This window comes from Trichoderma camerunense (genome assembly GCF_050948025.1).
Source record: "Trichoderma camerunense strain CBS 138272 chromosome Unknown V8C40scaffold_15, whole genome shotgun sequence".
NCBI lineage: Eukaryota > Fungi > Ascomycota > Sordariomycetes > Hypocreales > Hypocreaceae > Trichoderma > Trichoderma camerunense.
The window spans coordinates 803956-823261 of NW_028145355.1; the positions used below are offsets into that span (position 1 = coordinate 803956).

At 48.3% G+C, this 19306-nt stretch overlaps 9 protein-coding genes across 9 annotated transcripts; 5 read left to right on the forward strand and 4 right to left on the reverse strand.

Annotated features, from left to right (window-relative positions):
• Positions 1–777: 777 nt before the first annotated feature.
• V8C40DRAFT_252079 (uncharacterized protein) lies at positions 778–2089 on the forward strand. Its single transcript, XM_083217309.1, has 2 exons — positions 778–961; positions 1023–2089. Exons 1-2 carry the CDS (start codon positions 864–866, stop codon positions 1888–1890), a joined length of 966 nt encoding a protein of 321 aa, XP_083070629.1. The 5' UTR covers positions 778–863; the 3' UTR covers positions 1891–2089.
• A 2653-nt stretch (positions 2090–4742) lies between these two features.
• On the forward strand, positions 4743–5797 carry V8C40DRAFT_252080 (uncharacterized protein). The gene has a single exon (XM_083217310.1). The coding sequence runs from the start codon at positions 4791–4793 to the stop codon at positions 5730–5732; it is 942 nt and encodes a 313-aa protein (XP_083070630.1). The 5' UTR covers positions 4743–4790; the 3' UTR covers positions 5733–5797.
• Positions 5798–10336: 4539 nt separating this feature from the next.
• On the reverse strand, positions 10337–11539 carry V8C40DRAFT_276502 (S-adenosyl-L-methionine-dependent methyltransferase; the record flags this gene model as incomplete). The annotated part of the gene is made up of 2 exons (XM_083220849.1): positions 10337–11243; positions 11340–11539. 2 exons carry the CDS (start codon positions 11537–11539, stop codon positions 10337–10339), a joined length of 1107 nt encoding a protein of 368 aa, XP_083070631.1.
• An 874-nt stretch (positions 11540–12413) lies between these two features.
• Positions 12414–13698, forward strand: V8C40DRAFT_276503 (wax synthase family protein; the record flags this gene model as incomplete). Its single annotated transcript, XM_083220850.1, has 3 exons — positions 12414–12877; positions 12942–13522; positions 13583–13698. The coding sequence occupies 3 exons, from the start codon at positions 12414–12416 to the stop codon at positions 13696–13698; spliced, it is 1161 nt and encodes a 386-aa protein (XP_083070632.1).
• Positions 13699–13810: 112 nt separating this feature from the next.
• Positions 13811–14309, reverse strand: V8C40DRAFT_66727 (uncharacterized protein). Its single transcript, XM_083223269.1, has one exon. The coding sequence runs from the start codon at positions 14170–14172 to the stop codon at positions 13843–13845; it is 330 nt and encodes a 109-aa protein (XP_083070633.1). The 5' UTR covers positions 14173–14309; the 3' UTR covers positions 13811–13842.
• On the reverse strand, positions 14257–14496 carry V8C40DRAFT_268486 (uncharacterized protein; the record flags this gene model as incomplete). Its single annotated transcript, XM_083219961.1, has 2 exons — positions 14257–14295; positions 14356–14496. 2 exons carry the CDS (start codon positions 14494–14496, stop codon positions 14257–14259), a joined length of 180 nt encoding a protein of 59 aa, XP_083070634.1.
• Positions 14497–14530: 34 nt separating this feature from the next.
• V8C40DRAFT_268487 (uncharacterized protein) lies at positions 14531–15075 on the reverse strand (the record flags this gene model as incomplete). The annotated part of the gene is made up of 3 exons (XM_083219962.1): positions 14531–14848; positions 14909–14958; positions 15030–15075. The coding sequence occupies 3 exons, from the start codon at positions 15073–15075 to the stop codon at positions 14531–14533; spliced, it is 414 nt and encodes a 137-aa protein (XP_083070635.1).
• Positions 15076–15629: 554 nt separating this feature from the next.
• On the forward strand, positions 15630–16213 carry V8C40DRAFT_268488 (uncharacterized protein; the record flags this gene model as incomplete). Its single annotated transcript, XM_083219963.1, has 2 exons — positions 15630–15704; positions 15761–16213. The coding sequence occupies 2 exons, from the start codon at positions 15630–15632 to the stop codon at positions 16211–16213; spliced, it is 528 nt and encodes a 175-aa protein (XP_083070636.1).
• A 660-nt stretch (positions 16214–16873) lies between these two features.
• On the forward strand, positions 16874–19078 carry V8C40DRAFT_276504 (uncharacterized protein; the record flags this gene model as incomplete). The annotated part of the gene is made up of 6 exons (XM_083220851.1): positions 16874–17331; positions 17388–17609; positions 17661–17715; positions 17777–18821; positions 18903–18928; positions 18983–19078. 6 exons carry the CDS (start codon positions 16874–16876, stop codon positions 19076–19078), a joined length of 1902 nt encoding a protein of 633 aa, XP_083070637.1.
• Positions 19079–19306: the final 228 nt, after the last annotated feature.

Genomic DNA, 19306 nt, shown 5'->3' on the forward strand with positions numbered 1-19306 from the left:
CATACGGCTCGGCTCGCGTGTAATCAGGTCCACTGGTATTCCATTGTATCGTCAGCACTAAGTTATAGAGGCATCGATGAAAAATCCAGGAATTTGGTTAATAGAACACTTGACTGTATGATTTTGACCTACTGGAAGAAGCAACTGTATCGTGTAGATACAGCCGGCTAAGCACAATGTCCTTCCTTCAAAGACAACATTCGTAGCGATGTTTTGGTCGTGAAGAGCTTTGCTTTTCTCTTCAGTTTTATTCAAGCTGATTGAGCACTGCTTTTTCAGCCCGTCATGCAGTAGTCCGCGAGAGTTGGCTCCCGTTCCCAGTCTCCAGGCCCTTGTCCCTTCTACCAAGAGACGTGCATAAGAGCGGCACAGAAGCAGGGCGCCTCGGCTGAGTGAATTGGCAACGTGAAGCAAGTATCCGGGCTGATGAGCTGGCACGGATACGACAGTCGCACAAATACAAAGGGCTGGGATATATATTTGAGCCAAATGGCGAGTCCATTATTACCATCAAACTGTCTTCAACTGTGTTCCAGTTTTCTCCTGGCAACAACATAATTAGCAGTGGACCCGACTGTTGATCTGCTCCAGCTGCATTAACAGTTAGCGGGTAGGCTTTGAGGCACCTGTATCGAAGGTTCGGGCTCTGTTCCTGGTACCTGACAGCGGCCTGACAGCGGCCTAGCCCCTGAAAGCCACCCCGCCTTTGGCTTCTACCCCGCATATCAGCTAGGTGACGTTCTGTGCTGCCATTCATCCAAAACAACATTTTGATTCCAATCCTCCTCCAGCACAAAAAGCATCAACGCAAGACCAGCGCCCATCACAACTACCATCCAAGATCAAGAACCGAAGAGAAAAACATGAGTAGTATTGTCGCTGCAGAAACTCCCATGGCCTGGCAAGATTCGCCCCAAGGCCTCAGCGCCGACTGGGTCTTCTCCAACAACTCCAACGTGCAGTGAGTTGCCCTCAGCCAGCATTCATCGTTTAACCACCGTTACTGACTCGTGGTACGACAGCATATGCAACGATAAAAGGTGGTTCGCCGAGTTTACGCCCTTCCAAAGCTTCACATCGAGCATGCTCAGCTCTAAATCTATAGCCGTCGAGGGCGTTGGAATCGTCAATCTGCCCGTCAAGAAAGATCCAAACCGACGCGGACCGCAAGCCCATCACGTTCTTCGCCTCACAAACGTGCTCTACACTCCTTCTTCGGGATTCAACATTCTTGGTGCACCTCTTTTTGAGCTTGCTCCACGAATCAGTATGAGCCCAACCTCGAAAAGCAAGGGTAGTTTGGCGGATGAAAACGGCAATCGTGTCGCCTTCTTCTCACCAGATGCACCACTCTTTTGTCTCAGACTCAGCGGACCTCCTGTCGGCCCCCGACTCGCGCCGACCAAACTCGAACCCAATGGGTCATACGCCCTGATGGTTACGTGGCCAGACAGCGAGAGAGCGCGATGGAACGCCCGTGGCCAACAAGACGAGGCAGAGACCAAGCCGCACCAATGGGCTGGTGAGCAGCCATATACGTCAGACGAAAAGGCATGGCTGAAGGAGCATTACCAAGGGGAATACAAGTTTTTAATGTCGTACGGGCTGAGCATCTTTGATGAAGAGGACCGAGCAGAAGGCCGAGCCATCGTGCGTGCAATGATTAGCGCTGATGAAGATGAGGACGAGGACGAAGATGAAGAGGACGACGATGATGACTTCGCTCACCTCGCAGATTATCATTTCGACGAGAAAGAGCTGGCTTGGATCAAGAAGCACTACCAGAACTCTGCGACATTCATGTTCTCGTACGGTCTCAAGTTCTACGACGAGGAAGATTGTGCAGAGGCCGCAGGTTTGGTCAAGGAATTCATGAGCGACGGCGAATAAAAGGCTGCTGGATCATTCTAGGTACTTGAGGAATGTTCAGGTTTGGGTTCGGGTTTACATCAGTCTGTGAGGTAATGGGCGCGAGAGGGATCATCGAGAATGGGACTCGTTACCCGGTAATGTCTAATTTTGTGTGGTGTATTTAAGCTTTTGCTTTTATTTTCTTATGAGATAATTATGACTTTTTCTCGATTTGTTCACAATCTTTTACCTCTAAGATCAAGTAAGTTGTCTGTGTGACACAAGCTGACAACACACCCAGGTAGCGTTCGAACATTTCTTATTACCTCTTGGCAAATCTCACGATGCTCGCTGGACCAATCAGACGCTCACCTCTTGGGTAGCCACTAGCCTCATTGAAATGCGAGTCGATACCGGCCATCCGCGGCACTCCGACAGTCCGGCTAGTATCCAGAGTAAGCCGCCACTCAAACCTTTTTACCCTGCACTGAATCGGATTCGCATTTCCTATTAATACTCTTTCATTAGAGAGCATTGGTAACCAACTGACAACGATCACTAATCTCACCCTACGCTCCCATGATTCGAGACCAATATTCGTGCCATTTTCTCGCCAGAATTGATCCTGCAGAAACTATGGGTACCATAGTATCACCAAGACTATACTTGTTGGCTGGCAGACATGTTCAATTTGTGATAGACCACAACTGACCGAATACAATACTATGCCGTTGAATGATAGCAGCTGCCTATCTCGGTGCTCAATATATTGCTCTATGCATCTCTAACCAGAGACCGAAGTAACCATCGCTGTTCACTCCAAGCTTCGAAACTCGAAATAGGCAATCAGTAAACAGACTCCTGCATTCAGGTCAAGAAAGCCCCCACACACGCGGAGCATCGCTAACTGCTTTTGCAGAACCCGACGGAGCATAACACGGCTAGCCAGGGTCTTTATCGAACTCGGGTTGGCCAGGTTGACTCACGTAAATTACATCCGTCAGCACTAACCACTGCCTGGGAAGGCAATTCACAAATGCCACTACGAGAGCCATGATCTGATCCTAAGACAACGCTTCTAGCCAAATATTCATATTGGTCTCGAACAAGGCAGATTTCCGTCGGACTACAAATTTTATTCGTTCGAGATGTAGTGATTGCATGATGAGGCAAGTTTGAACAAAAGCTACCTATTCATAGATGTTGCATACAGTGAGCCTTTTCCCGTTTAGACGCAGGTCCTGCAGTGGCTATGCTTCATCTCTAAGCTCGCTCCAAGCTGCTGGGTCACATACCGCTGTACTTCTTGATGACGCGCCATGTCCGGACTAGCAGTAGCTCCCCCGGAACGATCGCTCGGCAAACATTGGCTGAAGCGGGACTTGCGGAATGGCGCGGATAAGCTCAAGCCTCCTAACGCCCCCATGTCTTCTCGAAATAGAGACTAGGGAGAAGAAGGATTTCGCAAGATCAGGCTGCCTATTGGTTCCTAGGCAATGGAACCTGTTGCCTGTCGAGGAGGGAGAGCTTCTGGCAATCCGGATAGCCCATGCAGTTTCCACTAATAGACGGGGAACATCGCTGTCATCTCCACTGCCTTGAACGATTGGTCTCTGCGGCATTTGCTCACACAATGTTTACTCACCGCTGCATAGCCCGAAAAGAGAGTCTTACCAATGGCTAGGCTTTCTGCCAAATAATCATTCACGGTCAGACCTAGCTTGCGGAGATATCATCAAGCCAAAAGTCCTCACGGCCTTTCTTGGCGGACGCGGACTCTTTCACAAAGGGCCGTAGCTAAGGGCTCATACGATTACGACTGGCCACGATCACGTCGCTGACTGCCGACAAAAGTGCTTCCTCTCTGTGGGTTTCTGCACGAGGGTTGCTATTGGACATGGCTGCGTGAGATGCGAGATCCGGTTCACAACTCGACTAATCAGCTTCAACAGAGACTGTGCATATGCTGGCCTTGCTACCTCATAGGACAACATGCAACGTTGTCACAAAGTAGTATTTAGATGTAGGTTCTATTAAACTATTGGTGCGGCACGCATCAACGGTTCTCAAGACTGTACAAAAATCTACGCGAGTCTGCATTCTAATAGTGGTAACCCGAGACCCGACCCAGAAATACAAATAAATGACAAAAGCTCACGCGTTTATTAACTCTAACAGGGGTTCCTTGTTGGTCGCCATCGTGGAAGATACTCTCTTTGGCTAGAAGCACTAGCAAAGAAAGGCAGGCCGTAATCCTATCAACAAAGTAGTAATAGTTCATACCACCATCCTGACTCTTGCAAAGGCGCTAGGCCAGCGGTCATACTGATTACGTTTAGCATCGTTCTGTGCTTAAAAAATAACTATACACAAAAGGTTCTAATTTAAAAAACCTAGTTCGGACTGCTAAAGTGGTTCCGGAAGCTGGCCCGTCGGTTCACCCGTTCAAGGTAGCATCGTAGGCTTGTATTCACAGAATCCTTCAAAAACGATAGTGACCTGCTGAAACTACACTGATGTTCCTGTCGATCAGTGGTCTAGTTCTTTGGATCAAATCGGAAACTATTCGAATTGCATTTGATGCTTTAGGATGTTCTTTGGATCTGATCGTTATCATTACTACAGGGATTTTTAATGTTTCCGGGACTAAAGCTGAAGGAGTGCCATTTTGTTTTTCAAGTAAAGCGCCCATTGATGCCAAGACTGCATGGCCCGAATAGTAATGGGCTACTGAGCCACCTGCCGGACTGGGGCTCCCATAATCGAGTCTGGTGTTCTAGGATCCCATGATGTAGGATTCCTCGGTCAGATCTATATTAAGATTAGTTGCTGTAGGTTGCTGTATATAAAGAGGAGAATTCGTCCCTCTGTCGTATTGTAGATCAGCTGAAAAGCATCGGTTCAAAGAGTTCTAATTAGTAGAGACTACAGACTCCAACATGGCTTCCAAGGCTGCTCTTCTTTCTCTTCTCCCCTTTGTGGCGGCCAACCTCAACAAGCCCGTCATTACGCCCAACTTCCCCGGAAATGGCCTGGCATCTCTAGGCCCAGGTCTCATGAACAACCTGGCTCCCACACACTCAACTTGGGATGATTGGGGTGCCGGATGGATTCCCGCGGACTGCAAGTCCATGGTTCAAGGAGCCGGCTTCTCCCCCAACGACATCATCCCCTTCAACATTCACTATGACGACTGCGCCCAGTCCTGGACCTTTTGCCGCCACAAGAACTCTCCTCTGAGCGAGATCCAGATCCTCGACATCTTTGGCCGCTTGCCCGTTCGCATGAGGCAGTTTGTCCGCCACCTGGTCTTTGTCCCCGGCAACAAGTCCGCTGGCTCCAACGGCGACAACGTCCTCATGGTCGGCGACGTCGATGTCACCGTGTTTGCCCACGAGATTGGACACAGCTTGGACTCACACGCCTTTGACCCTTCATACGGCGTGCCCTTTTCCACCGGCAACGTCTGGGTCTCCAACTACAACCTCGACTCGGCTGTGCCCGACCCGTATGCGCAGTCCAGCCAGCAGGAGAACTTTGCCCAGCAGACCGTCGTATCTATTTACGACAAGGTTGTGCCCGGTGGCATTGGCACGATTCAGCCTAACTGGCAGGCCATCTTCCACCAGTACGCCACCCTCGAGGGATACATTGGCAACGTCATCATTCCTGGTGGAACTTGCACCCACCGTCTTACGGACAGTGCCCCTGTGACAATGTCCGGCTCTAAGAAGTCCCGCCGTGCTTTGGGACCTAAGCCCAAGGTGTCCTTGAGCCCCAAGGTTAAGGAGATTGAGGCTATTCCCATGGAGAGCTCCATTACCATGACCTCATTTGATGAGCATGGCAAGCCTAATGGCACTTATGTTGTCCACCTCTAGTAGAATACATGTCTCTTAGCGTATATAGTATGATTTAGGATTTAATGAACAGTAATTATATATTATTTATTTACTTGCAGAATTCGATGCCGAAATGTGACTCTATGAAGGCCTACACGTTTTCGATATGCCGAATTTCCGAGCGCCTAAATATCGCATTCCTTGTTTGTCTCACTTCCTATCCGTAAATGGTAATGAAGCAGTGCACAATTTTCTTCATGTGGCTTTGACACATTATGGATCCCGGTATATTCTCTTCAAATACGTTTCTACTCAATCTTGGTTAGTCGTCTTTGTTCAGGAATGTGTAATGATGTCATATATTTCCGTCACCCGCGTACACAATACTACCAAAGTGTCTCACATATGACCAACCCACGCGTTGATCGTGTTACAAATCGAGATATAGATTAATAACTATTAACCGAAAATAGTCAATATTTAGAAACTTCATCTGCCGAGTATTTTACCGCGCGATATGAAGAACTCTAGGGTATCTGCAACCACGGCGAATTTAAACAGATGGTTTGACTCACGACAAGGAAATGTCTCAGTATGAAATGAATTGGCACAATAGGCCGAATATGAATTATGTTGTAGAATTGAGCTGTTCATCGCGGTGTTGTAAGATCCGGCCGAACGCGCTCTCGTGACAATTGAGTAGATGAGAAGGTTACAAGCCTCGACTTCCTCCCCCAACTATAACACAGTAAAAGACTTTTGTATGATTTGAACCATATATACAATGTTTGTAATTATATCTTATAACCTCAGCACATTTGAGTGTGTCTGCAACCCGTCAACGTCCAATGTAGTTACTATGAGCCTGGAATCGCAGTTAAGGACTCAATAGGAATTCGTCTTGTAACAACGTTTTTCTCGCGTAATTTCTGAGTTTAGGCCCATCTAATGAATTATTAGTTTTATATGAAAATTTAGTGTTGAAATAGTCAATGGACACCCCGGTGTCCTTAAAATGGGTGTAAACAAGCTTAGATGAACTATTTGGGCGCACGTTTCTAACCTCTGGCTCTTGATGATTTGACCTTTGGGATATATTGACAGAAGATTTCTACAAGAGTCATAACTCGCTACTCAGAACTCATCTGTCACTATCACCGTAGCTTGTTTTCATGAGTGCAATAATTGCTCAGATGTTAAAATAATATGCACCTTTTTCGGAAGAAGTGACTAGAAGGAAGCTTGGTCTCAGGAGAATTCTCCTTCTGAAACATAACCCGATACTGGAGAACCTCACTACTACCAGTACGGCAGCTAGAAGACGATTGAAAATAATCGCAATTTTGTTCTCAAAAGCACAAATTTCAAGAAAAAAGAGTCAATCTCGGTTTGCGCAGCGGCTTGAGCCGAACGACTGACAACATGCACACTCATGACTTTGGTGTAACACGTATAGGAGCCGCTTGAACAAACTCGTGTCAGTAAATACACATTGAAGGTTGCTGGAACAAAAAACTAGCAACTTCTATGCCTAAGCCGAGGTGCGTTGATCGAGTTTCTCATGAGTTTTCGCTCTCGTATGCGTAAAGGTGTTGGATAGTGGAAACTTACCCAATTTGCGCGAAAATAAAGCCTAGAAACTGTCGTAAAAGACTTAAATAGCCGTTATTCCAATGAAATCAAGTGCAATATTGGGATATAATGAGCTGGTGAAACGAAAGCTGAGTTCCGTGCTTGGGGTGAAAATTGTTCAACCCTCCCAGCAGCCAACTACGAGATTGGAGATGTATGTTTGATAAACCTCTTTTGCGTTTCTTGCTCTTCCATTGAGAATCTGAGTATGCTATTAAGCTTTATTTAGAAAATTAATAGGCTATAGTAGCAATGCTAACTCGATCTTGATAATGATGACCTCCAAATAAATGACTAAAATGACATCGAATCTTTCCTAGGCCTAGGTTACCTCGAAGTGCACATGTACTGTACTTCACTAGCATGGTAGCATTGAAGATATGTTGTGTGAGATCACATACTGCGGTTTGCAAACGATGATCGAAAGCGTCTTATACACCTCATGTCTGTGTTGAGACAAAATGAGCCATGATGATAACTCACCATAGGTTACCACAAGTCTTGGGGTTGTATCAATTCGACGTCGACCCAAGATAACTAATGTAAACACTATAATTTACAGTCCATTTAACCTTACTCGAACAGCACGTATACTAGATTTCAGCTTGGTTGTGAACATCTTTACCCATCAACTACAAGTTGCGAATATTGCCCTCTTTAGTTTACTATTGTTCTTCTCAAAATAGATGGTTCAAATAGATTTAAATGATATGGAGTTCATATTTCTTAAACTTGTTTACACGATTTCCCTAGCTGAGCTCTTCTGGTGCGTTCATAGTCATAACCGGGACGCCTTCTAGTAGAGTGCTCGAAGAGGGATATCGAGAAAATGTGAGCAGCTGTCGGATGGATTTACTATAGACCGTGTCCTTTATCAATTGGTATTGTTGGTTACGTGGAATAAAGCAGTCTATAACTGGCTCAAGAGATCTACATTCCTCTTCCGATATGTGGACAATTCCTTCTCGATGCCGGTCTCCCTTGAGTTATTTCGACCTCGCATAATGACGTCTGCGCTAAGACAGCCTTTCTTCAAAAGATGGCTGTTTCAAAAATGTCCTTGAGGAAGATGGGAGATTCGGGTATCATCGTATGGAGTACTACTCTCTCTTCAACAGATACAGAGTTTTTGGGAGACCATTCTTTCTTCTATCAACAGTTATGTCCATTAATTGTATATGTGCAATTGCGCCTTGAACCTAGCAATGAAGCTGTAGGAGGCATATCTCAATGGCAAAGACCATAACACCTACGCATCTGAGCTTGCATTGAAAACACATTTCGTGTCAACTTGTAACAATGTCGTGATTTGCTGACGTTATGGCTATCGGTGCATACCATTTTCGTCTCTGTGCTTGCCCCCCGCGTGTCCCATCCCTAATGGTGGACAACTTGGACAATTCGCTACGGCAGGTTAACGGCTGTATCTCGGACGGTCCATTATACTGGGCATGGAGAAGAGCAGGCATTAGGGATCGAATTTTGGGTGCTGATCAGGGACAATAACCCCTGTTTGGAACGTGGCGCAACATGCGTGTTAAATATATACAAAACGTGGAATACCACGCCCTGTAAGCTGATGATCTGTACCGGGATAACTCAGTGGGTATGTCAAAGATGTAGAAGAGGGTGTGACAGAGTGGGAGAATCCGAGATGCGTTTTATTGTCTAGGATTCTTTTGAGGTGAGATTTTAGCTTTGCATGAAGACGTGATCTGGACAAGGATTTGATGGAACATTGGCAGCATGTCGCGGGATTGGGGCGGACTATCATCTTGTTTGCGTGCCGAACCGAATCTTGGCTCGCACTTTTCGGTAGATAGTTGACCGATTCTAATAAGATGATTCGAGAAATTCGGAGTGAGTATTGCAAGTCCCTATCCATGTATGTATTTCGACCTTACGGTTGACCTGTATTCCGAACCCCCTGCAAAATGCTGGCAGGCCAAATAGAACTGCAAATGAGTTATGTGAGACACTCCAAAGGTCGCCCTATTCGGTAAGGATCCGATACGAGAAATAGAGTAACTCAACGATGTTGTGGCTATTTCGCATATTCTATCATGCCATAAGTTATTTCTTTTGCCTTCAAAGGCGAAGTTACAAAGACTCGTATGGAAGCATAGAGTACAAGTATAAACTCCGATCGCTACAACCTATCAGACCACCACAAATTGACAAACTCGGCTAGATTGTTTCTACATTGATGACTACTCTTTGGAATCAACGATGCTTCTAGATTTTTACAAGCTAGCAGCTTGCACGGCTGCTGACTCACCGGAGAGTTTATTACGCTCACCACATGATAATGATATAACGGCCATGATGATCCATCACGCTGTAAGAGAGAATACAGGGGCATCCAAGCTGTATTTTGCTGAACTGAGGCAAAAGTCGTTCTACCGCAGTGGTAAGAAACAAGGGTGGGCATACTGGCCATGCTGAATCTGGCGAATCTCACGCCCGATTCTGCGGATTACCAACAAGTCCAGAAGAAGATCAAGCCCCTGGGCTGGGATTGTGGCTTGTTTTATTATGCCGAGTATACGATCTTACCTATGAAACTAACACATGGCGGTGGATTACCGTCCGATGTCCGCTTCAGGACGCCCTTCCAGGGTCTCATGCATGCAGAGTCATCAAACGTTCTTATGCCAGCACGTGGCTGCTGCAGAAGGGCGGATGGCCTCTCGGTTGCAACTTCTAGCGAAGCTAAGAAAAAACAGAAGCACACTACTTGGTACTTGGATCATCTCGCTGACTTGCTGGGCCTAGGGTGGCATTCCAATTCAGGAACTATGCATTTGCCCTTATATTCGAAATACTTGGCAGGGTTGCATTCGATCTACTATGTATCACCGCTTTCCACTGAATACTAGATCCTAATTGATAAACAGTACTAGGTAAGATGTGCCTATTACTCGTATTGGAATCACTTGCAGATTACAGTTTATGAAGTTGACGTCTTCATCCCTGTGACCTGACGAGTAACTCGTTCTGCGCTCAGCTTATTACAACCGCTTCAGGTGAATGTAGATGAACCAGCAGTTTACATCCTCATCCTTGTGATGAGCAAGGAACTCGTTCTTTGTCCTCTCCACCCACTCAGCTAGCAATGTCTGTCCTTCTCGCTCGGTATATGCATCCGCGAGCCCAACTCGCAGGGCCTTCAGGAAATAACCGGACACAACAGCCATTAGCCAGTCAGTCACCGTCTTTGCATACCACTCGCTATTCAACTCACGCTGCGGACCTCGGCTACTCTTCTGGTGCCGCGCCCGCAGCTCGGCTCCGGCCGGATGGACCACGCGTTTCTCGAAGATCTCCTTGACTATCCACTTTCCAGGCACTCCATTCGTTGACAGGTCCTCTAGATCTTGCAGTGTGCGGTTATATGTGGGAACTTCAAAAGCTGTAGCAGCCGCCATTGGGATCAAACCGGCCTGGAGCATCTCCACTAGTGCTCGACGGCATGCATCCACCAACCCGGCGTAATTCTCTTCTCCAGTTGAGGCCTGGGCCACAAACGAAAGGACCAGAGCTCCGCCTGGAACAATCTCATCAGCACGATGATTGAGAAAGCGTTCCAGGGCGGAGTGGGATTGCTGGCGGAGGACTGATATGCGGGACTCATCGACAGGGGACTCCCCCTCAGCCAGGGGTGGCACATGCTCCAGGTGATGGAGACAGGCAAGCGAGAATCCAATGCTGACGGAAGCCGATGGCGCAATCTGTTGGTAGAACGACTTCGGCACCATTGCCGTAAAGAGCCCCTCATTTGGATGATTTGCCTCGAAGGCAGCAATGTTGGAGGACAATGCAACAAAGTCATTTTCGGGACGGTCACCAAAGATCAGCGAGACTTGGATGTCCTTGGGAAGAGGGCTGGACTGAACAATTGCAGAACAGGGCTCAAAGCTGCCAACTTGTTAACATCACTGAAACAAAGCGACAGGAAAAGATCCCCAACTCCTCAGCATCACTCTATCGTGGCAAAGTATTGGTTCGTCTTACGAGTTGTTTCCATGTGCAGAGCCATATTCGGCTACTGTCAGATAGCCTAATTGCTTCGGATCGACCGTTATCTCTGCCGTAGCTCGCCGGAGCAACGGAAGCGCCTCGAGCATAGCTGCATGTTGGAGCTCAGAATGCGAGCTATAGAAGCCCTTGCCTTGCATAGGCACATCGTTCACTAGGATGCTATTGGCTGTCATGATGGGAAATGATATACTGGTTCCTCAATTTCGAGTTGTCAAACCTTCAAAAAAGGCTGAATTCCATCAGGTGTTTGTACTCGGAATATTGCTGGGGTTGTCATAGGCATTGGAATCGATCGGCGAGATTTCCGAGTTGGGGATTAACAGGGATCCTATGCTTACACATATTCCCTTGCCCCAATTTATATGGACTACATACTGTCAGTGTCCTAGACCCTTGCCTCGCCCCTGTATCCTATGCCGGTTGATAAACTATCTCGTTATTTTCGGCGACTTTAGTAAGGAAGCTTGTTGCAGTGACCTCAGCATTCTTCCTTAGGTCTCTGTGTGTTGCTCCTTCACACTCTGACCCATCTGGGCAAAGGGTGTCATGCTTACCGCGTTTCAATGACGCCATTCGTATTTGGATAAACCTGCAGGTACTTATAGTTCCGGCGGTTAAAATGTTCGCTGTCAAACATTCTAGAAATCTCACACCCCCTGTTTGCGGAAGTCTTGCGGATTTCTTGCGTATCTTTGCGGACTTCTTGTGCATGACTAGGAGTAGCTAGCTCAAACATCGTACAAAGTACAGGCCACAAATATAAGCCTTGCTGATCCCCATGTGGCTTCTGTTAACGTCGGGGCTTTTTTACCCTCGAGGGAAAACAACGGACCTCAGCTTATGTTTCCCTGTTTCTGTTTGTAAGATGGAGTAATTTACAATTGCATGTATATGCTGATTACCTGTGCATGTATGGGTCCGTTTATATAGGACCGTAGACTAACCGTGTCTTTGTGATGTCTTCGTATACTTTCACTACATCCAACGTGTCCATCTGGAAACCGGGCCTTTTGTGTTTGTCCCAATTCAGAGCAACTAGAGAGAGATATGGACACTAGCAACATTCTGGAACATTTCGCAATGCCGGCGGCAACTAGCAAGACGCCTATTCCACTCCTGGTTGAACTCCTCTGGATCCCCGGGTTTCTCGCCATTGCCATTTTCCTGCAGATGCCCCAACCTGGCCCTGCACGTGTAGCATTGGGACTGGGGATCTTCACCACAGTCTGGTCATATGCCCTCACGCACTGGGTTGCTCAGCCTTCGTTCCTCTTTAGCCCCATGTTTGGCTTTGCGGTCACCGTCCGATGGGTGTACATGGTTGTCCTGGACACAGCCGAGGTCGGCTTCTTCCGTGGCACATCATATGACAAGGAAGAGTCACCTTTGAAGCTTGGTCTGTGGAAGAAGCTCAAGTGGAGCGCCGACTTGTGGTTCTCATGGCGTGGCGTGGGATGGAACTGGGAAGTCTCCAATATTCCTCGGCCCGTTGGTCAGATTGCCTCGCGTGGGTAAGTCTAACCCATTCTACGGACATATGCAGGGCCCTGGTTAATCATCTCACTTTCAATCTAGTCGATGGCTGGCAATCCAGGCTGGAGCCGCCATCGTAAATTTTGCCACGCAGAAAGTCATCATCGACCATGTATTCTGCCGGTATTATCCATCCAGCAACACTGTTGAGGCTTTCACCTCCCTCTCTTTGATACATCGACTATGGATCAGCGTCATCCATCTAGCATTGGGCTGGTTGTTTCTGGCCAATGCCAATCGTATCATCGCAATAGTTGCCGTGGCAACTCGGCTCTCGCCTCCTGAGAACTGTCCTCCAAGTTTTGGTAGCTTGGCGGAATGTTACACGGTTAGGAATTTCTGGGGTAAAGCGTGGCATCAGACTTTCAAGTGGTACTTCAACACTACTGGTGATCTAGTCGCCACCAGCATTGGTGCAAAAAAAGGCACGTTGCTGCGAAAGTACACCAAACTCCATGTAGCATTCCTCATGTCCGGAATCCAGCATTACGTGGCCACCTTGTTTGTCCCCTCTCCCTCTTGGGCGTGGGCGATGATTGGGCAGATGGTCTTATACGCAATCATCATTACGATTGAGGATGGGCTCAAGTCTCTCGGCCAACAAGTGGGATTGAAGCCGGGTCGTAAGCTCATCATCACCCCTGCTCTCCGCCGAAACTTCAACTAACCTGATACCAACCCAGTTCTTGCATATACCTTAGGTTACCTCTGGTGCGCGTTTTGGGTTCCCTTTATATATCAATATCCATTCATTTATGACATTGATGTTGGCTTCTTCAACGGTAGCTGTCCTGCCTAGCTAGGGTCATAGAGAAGTGCCTCCTCATACTATCGAAACAATGCTACACATGTACATACAAGATCACTAGAAAAAGAATTAGTATTCTCTTTTTAGAACAATGTTTATAGAATTTGGAATATTAAACAGTCATCAATTGGCTTTCTATCGATCTAAACTCCTATGGTCTTGAAACTGTGTATGCATCTTGAGTCTCTCCGAAATCAAATCTAGCCCATCTCGCAGATCCTCTTCTTCGCCTCGTATATCTTTACCAATAATGTTGCTGTTAAAGGCTCCCGGGTGGCTCGGGTCCATGTTAGGACGATTTTCGTTGATTCTTGATGCCAATTGGCGAATCTTGTGACGGATCTCGTCTGTGTGCTGCGAGATCAACTGCACTAGCAGCGCAATCTGTAGTCGAGGACTGACGACTGTATGCAGAGCGCCGATCTGAACTGGCACAAAATCTGACAGGTCAAGCCGTTGCTGCATGGCCAGACCAAACAAAACAATATATTATCACGAAAAAAAAAAAACTACCCTCCAGGGCACACCAACAACCAGGTATCTAGGCCATTAAGCCCTCCCATATATCAACATGTACAAAGATTGAACCTATAAAACAGTTAGTACAATTACAAAAGATACATAGACGAAAACGCAATAAATACATACGCCAAACGTCACCAAGGGGCCGGCTCTCGGGTACATCAAAGACATAAGGCCTCCCAGCCTCACAATGTTCTCGGCCACGGGGCGGTCCACGCCGGCAAAGGTATTGATGGCCGAGGCCACCACTCCCACGACAGGGGCCATCACTGCCCCAAAAGGCACCACGGCAGTATCGGCGTCAGGGGGGGGGGGGGGCCAGGAGGGGGAGGTTCTCGGCGGCGGCGGCAGCAGCAGGGAGGGCAGCATCTTGGGCGAGAAGCCCACGGACGGTCGAAGAAAGTTCCGCCAAAAGGCGCCCGGCAGGACTGCCATTGGTGATGGCGACGTTGGTGGTGGTGGCGGGGGCGGGGGCTGGGGCCGGAGCCGGCCAAACGCAAGTCGCGGCACGAAGCCGGACTTTATAGTCGAAGAATGCCTGAATGAACCAGGCCGAAAACAGCAGGGCGGCGCAAACCATTAGGGTCACACAGACCCATTGGAATCGCGTGGTCTTGTACTCCGTACCGCATTGTCAGCTTTCTGTGGCGCACAAGTACTAGGACAGCATTTAACTTACGGCGGGGCGACGAGGGGCGGGAGCAGCAGTGGCAGCGGCAGCGGCACGAGCTAAGACAAAGTCAGCTAGGAACCAGACATTGATTGGACAAGATCGAATGGAATGTGGCAAATCTAGGAACAAGGATCGGGAGCGATCCGAAAGAATGGGTCGTCGCCCATGTGCATGTGGGGTGCGTCAAACTTACGCATGGTGAATTGACTTTTTTTAAAAAAAGTAAAAAAAAACAACTGTCGAGGTTTGTACTTCAAATCTTGACTATCATCGATTAGCGACACTGATTGACCAATTCATGGGAAAGGGTACGTACGAACGAAATCTGATGATGGCTTGGGAGAGGGAAAAAAACCTTTGCGAAAATTTTGCGCAGACCTGGGTCTTGACATTGCGACGCGGCAGAATTTCTTCACCGGGCGATGTTCGTAATACAGGTCGCAGCATAGCGTCTTAGTACCCTAGATATAGAGATACCTGAATTCTGAGTGCACGCCTAGATAGCTGCTACTTGATAACAGCGATTGACATGTACTGGGTACCTAGGTACCCCTGGATTTTGGCTGCCTGAGGCGTGAACCACCTCACCTCTAGGCAAATACCTGGGTATCCTCTACTCCGTTGAAGAATCTTCAAGCAAGCATCTTCGTGAAGATTGTACGTTCATTGGCTTTTCCAATCGCCGCTTCAATTCCAGCTAATTGGACACAGTCACTATCATACAACGATGCCTCTCCCTCCCGCGCCGCCGTCTCTGCCCCCCCGCCCCCAGTCTTCTGTGGCTTCGGCCAGAAAACATCGGGTAAGAGCTTTCAGTCCCAGCCGATGTTGCTTGGAGTGTCAACTAACAGATGACAGCCCAATATGCGCCAGCGGAAGCAGATCCGCCGAGCCCGAGAAGAAGCCCAAGCCCAAGCCCAAGCTCAGGCACAACCACAACCACAACCACAACCACAACCACAACCGCAACCGCAACCGCAGCCGCAGCCTCAGGCACAAGCACAGGCACAAGCACAAGCACAGGCACAAGCACAAGCACAGGCACAAGCAGAGGCTCAGGCTCAGGCTCAGGTGCAGGCTCAGATTCTGGCCGAGGCCGAGGCCGAGGCCGCCGCAGCAGCAGCAGCAGCCCAAGAAGAAGAAGAAGAAGAAGGACAAGGACAAGGACAAGGACAAGGACAAGGACAAGGACAAGGACAAGAAGGAACTGGGCGGGAGGTGGCCGAGATTGTTTGGCCGATTGCGAAGGTGGTGGGGGGTTTTGCTGTTTCGACCCTGGTTTCAATCCTTCTTAAGGAGCTTTCCGATTAATATATACTTATTCTCCGAAACCATGACGATATCTGTAGCTACCGCTTTACCTCGTAATGAACTGGAGTTACATTTACAATGGCATCAGGGTATCACGCCTACGGACAGAGTGCACGAGCAGCAGAGAAGGCGGCCAAGGGCATACGGGGTGCGTGCGTGTCTTCGTGAACTGGAGGGTGAATACAGTAGGGCTGGTGCCGAGGCGGCCAACTATTGATCGAAGGGAATGTAGAACGATTCGATTGCGTAATTCATCAGGAGAACGAGAGATGCGTAGTGTGTGGATGAGTATCAAAGCAAGGAGGAGGATGAGGGAAGTGGACAACCATTCTGTAATATTTGAGTCGCCTTCATGCGGGTATAGTCTCTACACGTTCCATACGTTGCCAATGGACATGCAACAAAGGGTTTACTATCACTACCTTATCTACCTAATGCCAATCTACATGCTGGGCGTGCAGAGTACCTGTGAACATGTATCTGGTGGTTTTGCCCGGGCGGTGTACCTCGCTAAGACTGCCAGATTGAACAGTCGTTCACCAAAACTTGGAGAGAAACGACACAAGATACGTTCAAAGCAATTCGAAACGACTCAAACTTACGCCAATTACGCCGATACCATCCACAATTCCTCAACTGTTCGTCACCAGACTCGTTACAATGGCCGCCAAACGATCCGCATCAACTGCCCCCGCCGCCCCCCTGCGCCGAAGCAAGAGACTCGCGCAGCAGCCCATTGAGGAGCCCAGCGACTCTTTGGCCAGTCAAAATGTCGAGGGTCCCGTCGAAGACCCAGAGCCCGAGCAGGGAAATGGGGACCGCCAACAAGACGTCGACATGGGCATCGACATCGACATCGACATGGGGGATGATGTGGAGGAGCTCGACGAGGAGCTATACTTTGAAGGCTCCGAAGAGGAAATGGAGGCCGAAGAGGTGGATGTGGAGGGCAACACTTCCCGCCAGGATCGGATCGAAAGACGCCGAAAGATTCTTCGACAAATGGATCTTCCCGACAACATTTTCGAACAAGTCTTTGTGGATTGGCTCGACATCCTTCTGGCAGCATCCGAGGCATCTATGGGGATGCAAGTGAAGATTAGGGAGTTCGCTGCTCGGTATGTTTCCTATTACACACACACCAAGCATGATCTATACTAATTCATATCTATAGGCTTAGGGACAGGGAAAATCCGAAATCCCTTGTCGATGTCACCGACTTCCGTAACGACACCGGCCGAGTTTGGTGGCATTCCCACTGCCTGGAGATGGATACGGCATGGGACAAATACTTGGAGGGATTGGCCGAAATCCTGGGCGAAGAGGGAGGAGATTTCGACATCACCACTTTGTCAAAGCCATCGGGGCCCTTGGGTGCTATTCTCCATATGCAATGGTTCGTCAAATGTTGAATATTAAACTTGGATATGGCTGATACACTTTACAGGCATTACCCCACATGGACCACAGCCAAATCAATATTCCACTTCGCTCATGTCATGGTATGTTCTGTACAAGCATTGACACCAGACATGATGTCGCATTTACTGACTACCACTGAAGGACCCCGGAAACTGCAGCCTCCGCCAACACGACGTCAAAATCGGCCATACGCCAGATGTATCGACCTCCGACATGATCCCAATTCGCGAGGCCTCCCGTGACCCTAATTGGGCCGACATCTTCGGCAGCGCAAAATGGCCAGCAATCAAGAGACTCAGCCTTGATTTTAATTACGCCATTATGAAGTCCTCACCTGTGGTAGTCCTTGTCGGAAGTTCGTGCTTTACAGCTTTTGACGCCAAGCTGAGAGCCGATGATTCAATACGGCTGACCAAAGTCCGGCTTGGGATATCGACAAAAGTCTTCAAACAGGATCCTTTTTTTTACGTTGTCAAGGATCGACAAGATGGCCAAATTCGTCAACTGGTCTTCTACAGTCACCATGGAAGCAGGTTTTTGTATCAGGTTCCAGTCCAAGAGGGTATATACACGGACTTAATTTGGAACGCCGCCGCCGCCATTACAAACGTCGACGTCTTGAGCCCAGGTCACTTCTCATGGGCCACCACATTGACGTCAAAAGAGAGAGTCCAAAAGGGGCCCAGGAAGCGTAAGCGTCAGACAGCGAACGACGAAGAACTTCGCGAGGTCCTTCTGAGGAATCTTGCTATAGGTCGGGAAAGTCAAAAGGCCCGCGGCAGCTACAATACTGATACCGCAATGAAAGCCGCAAAGGTGGCTAGAGATTCGCTTAGGCTCGCCAAAACCCGTGCAATCCTCAGCAGCGTCGATGTGAGATATCTTCTCCGACATGAGATCTCGTACTATGGCGACTATACGAATTTAAAAAACGCATACCAATTGTTTGCTAAGCTTCGTGGGTGGCCGGATATGTGGGAGACTCTCTCACACTATCGCAAAAGGGGTTTCAGAACGTGGGTACAAGGGGCCCACACGTACTTTACGAAATTGCGAGCCATTGAAGAGGACCCTTCGACAACGGAGTCAACGAGGGAATGGACAACCGGCCTCGAAAAGTACGCCCTATGGTACCATAAGGACAAACATCCTTACGGCCTTCGCTGGGAGGGGGATGGTGGACCTAGTAGTGGCGACCATACGGAGCCACAACTCGCCATTTCGATATTCTAGGTTGGGGGACCCCTCCGGGACAAAAAGATTCAAGAAGCATTCGCCCAAGACATTCGCGATGTATGTATCCAACATATCGCTCGTTTATGGGCATCTAAGACTAATCCGCTACAGGCCATCCAACGCAACCATACTGCCAACATGGACCCGGATTCCATCGACAATGGCGACATTTTCATCGACAATGGCGACGAAGACAACTCCAGCTAACGGTCTTTCTACACTGCCAACGACTACCTAGATGGCAACAATAATAGCAGTGAATATTCATGGCATTCAGCTCTTACTCAGTAAGTTTACTTCCATTTACTTTAAAGGGTAGTAATACTAACAGTCTAAAGCCAGGAGACTTTGGACTAGGAGGATAATATAATACCCTCCCCTCTATCTATCTACTACACTGATTCTCTCCTACCTCTTCACCCCTTCCTCTCTCCG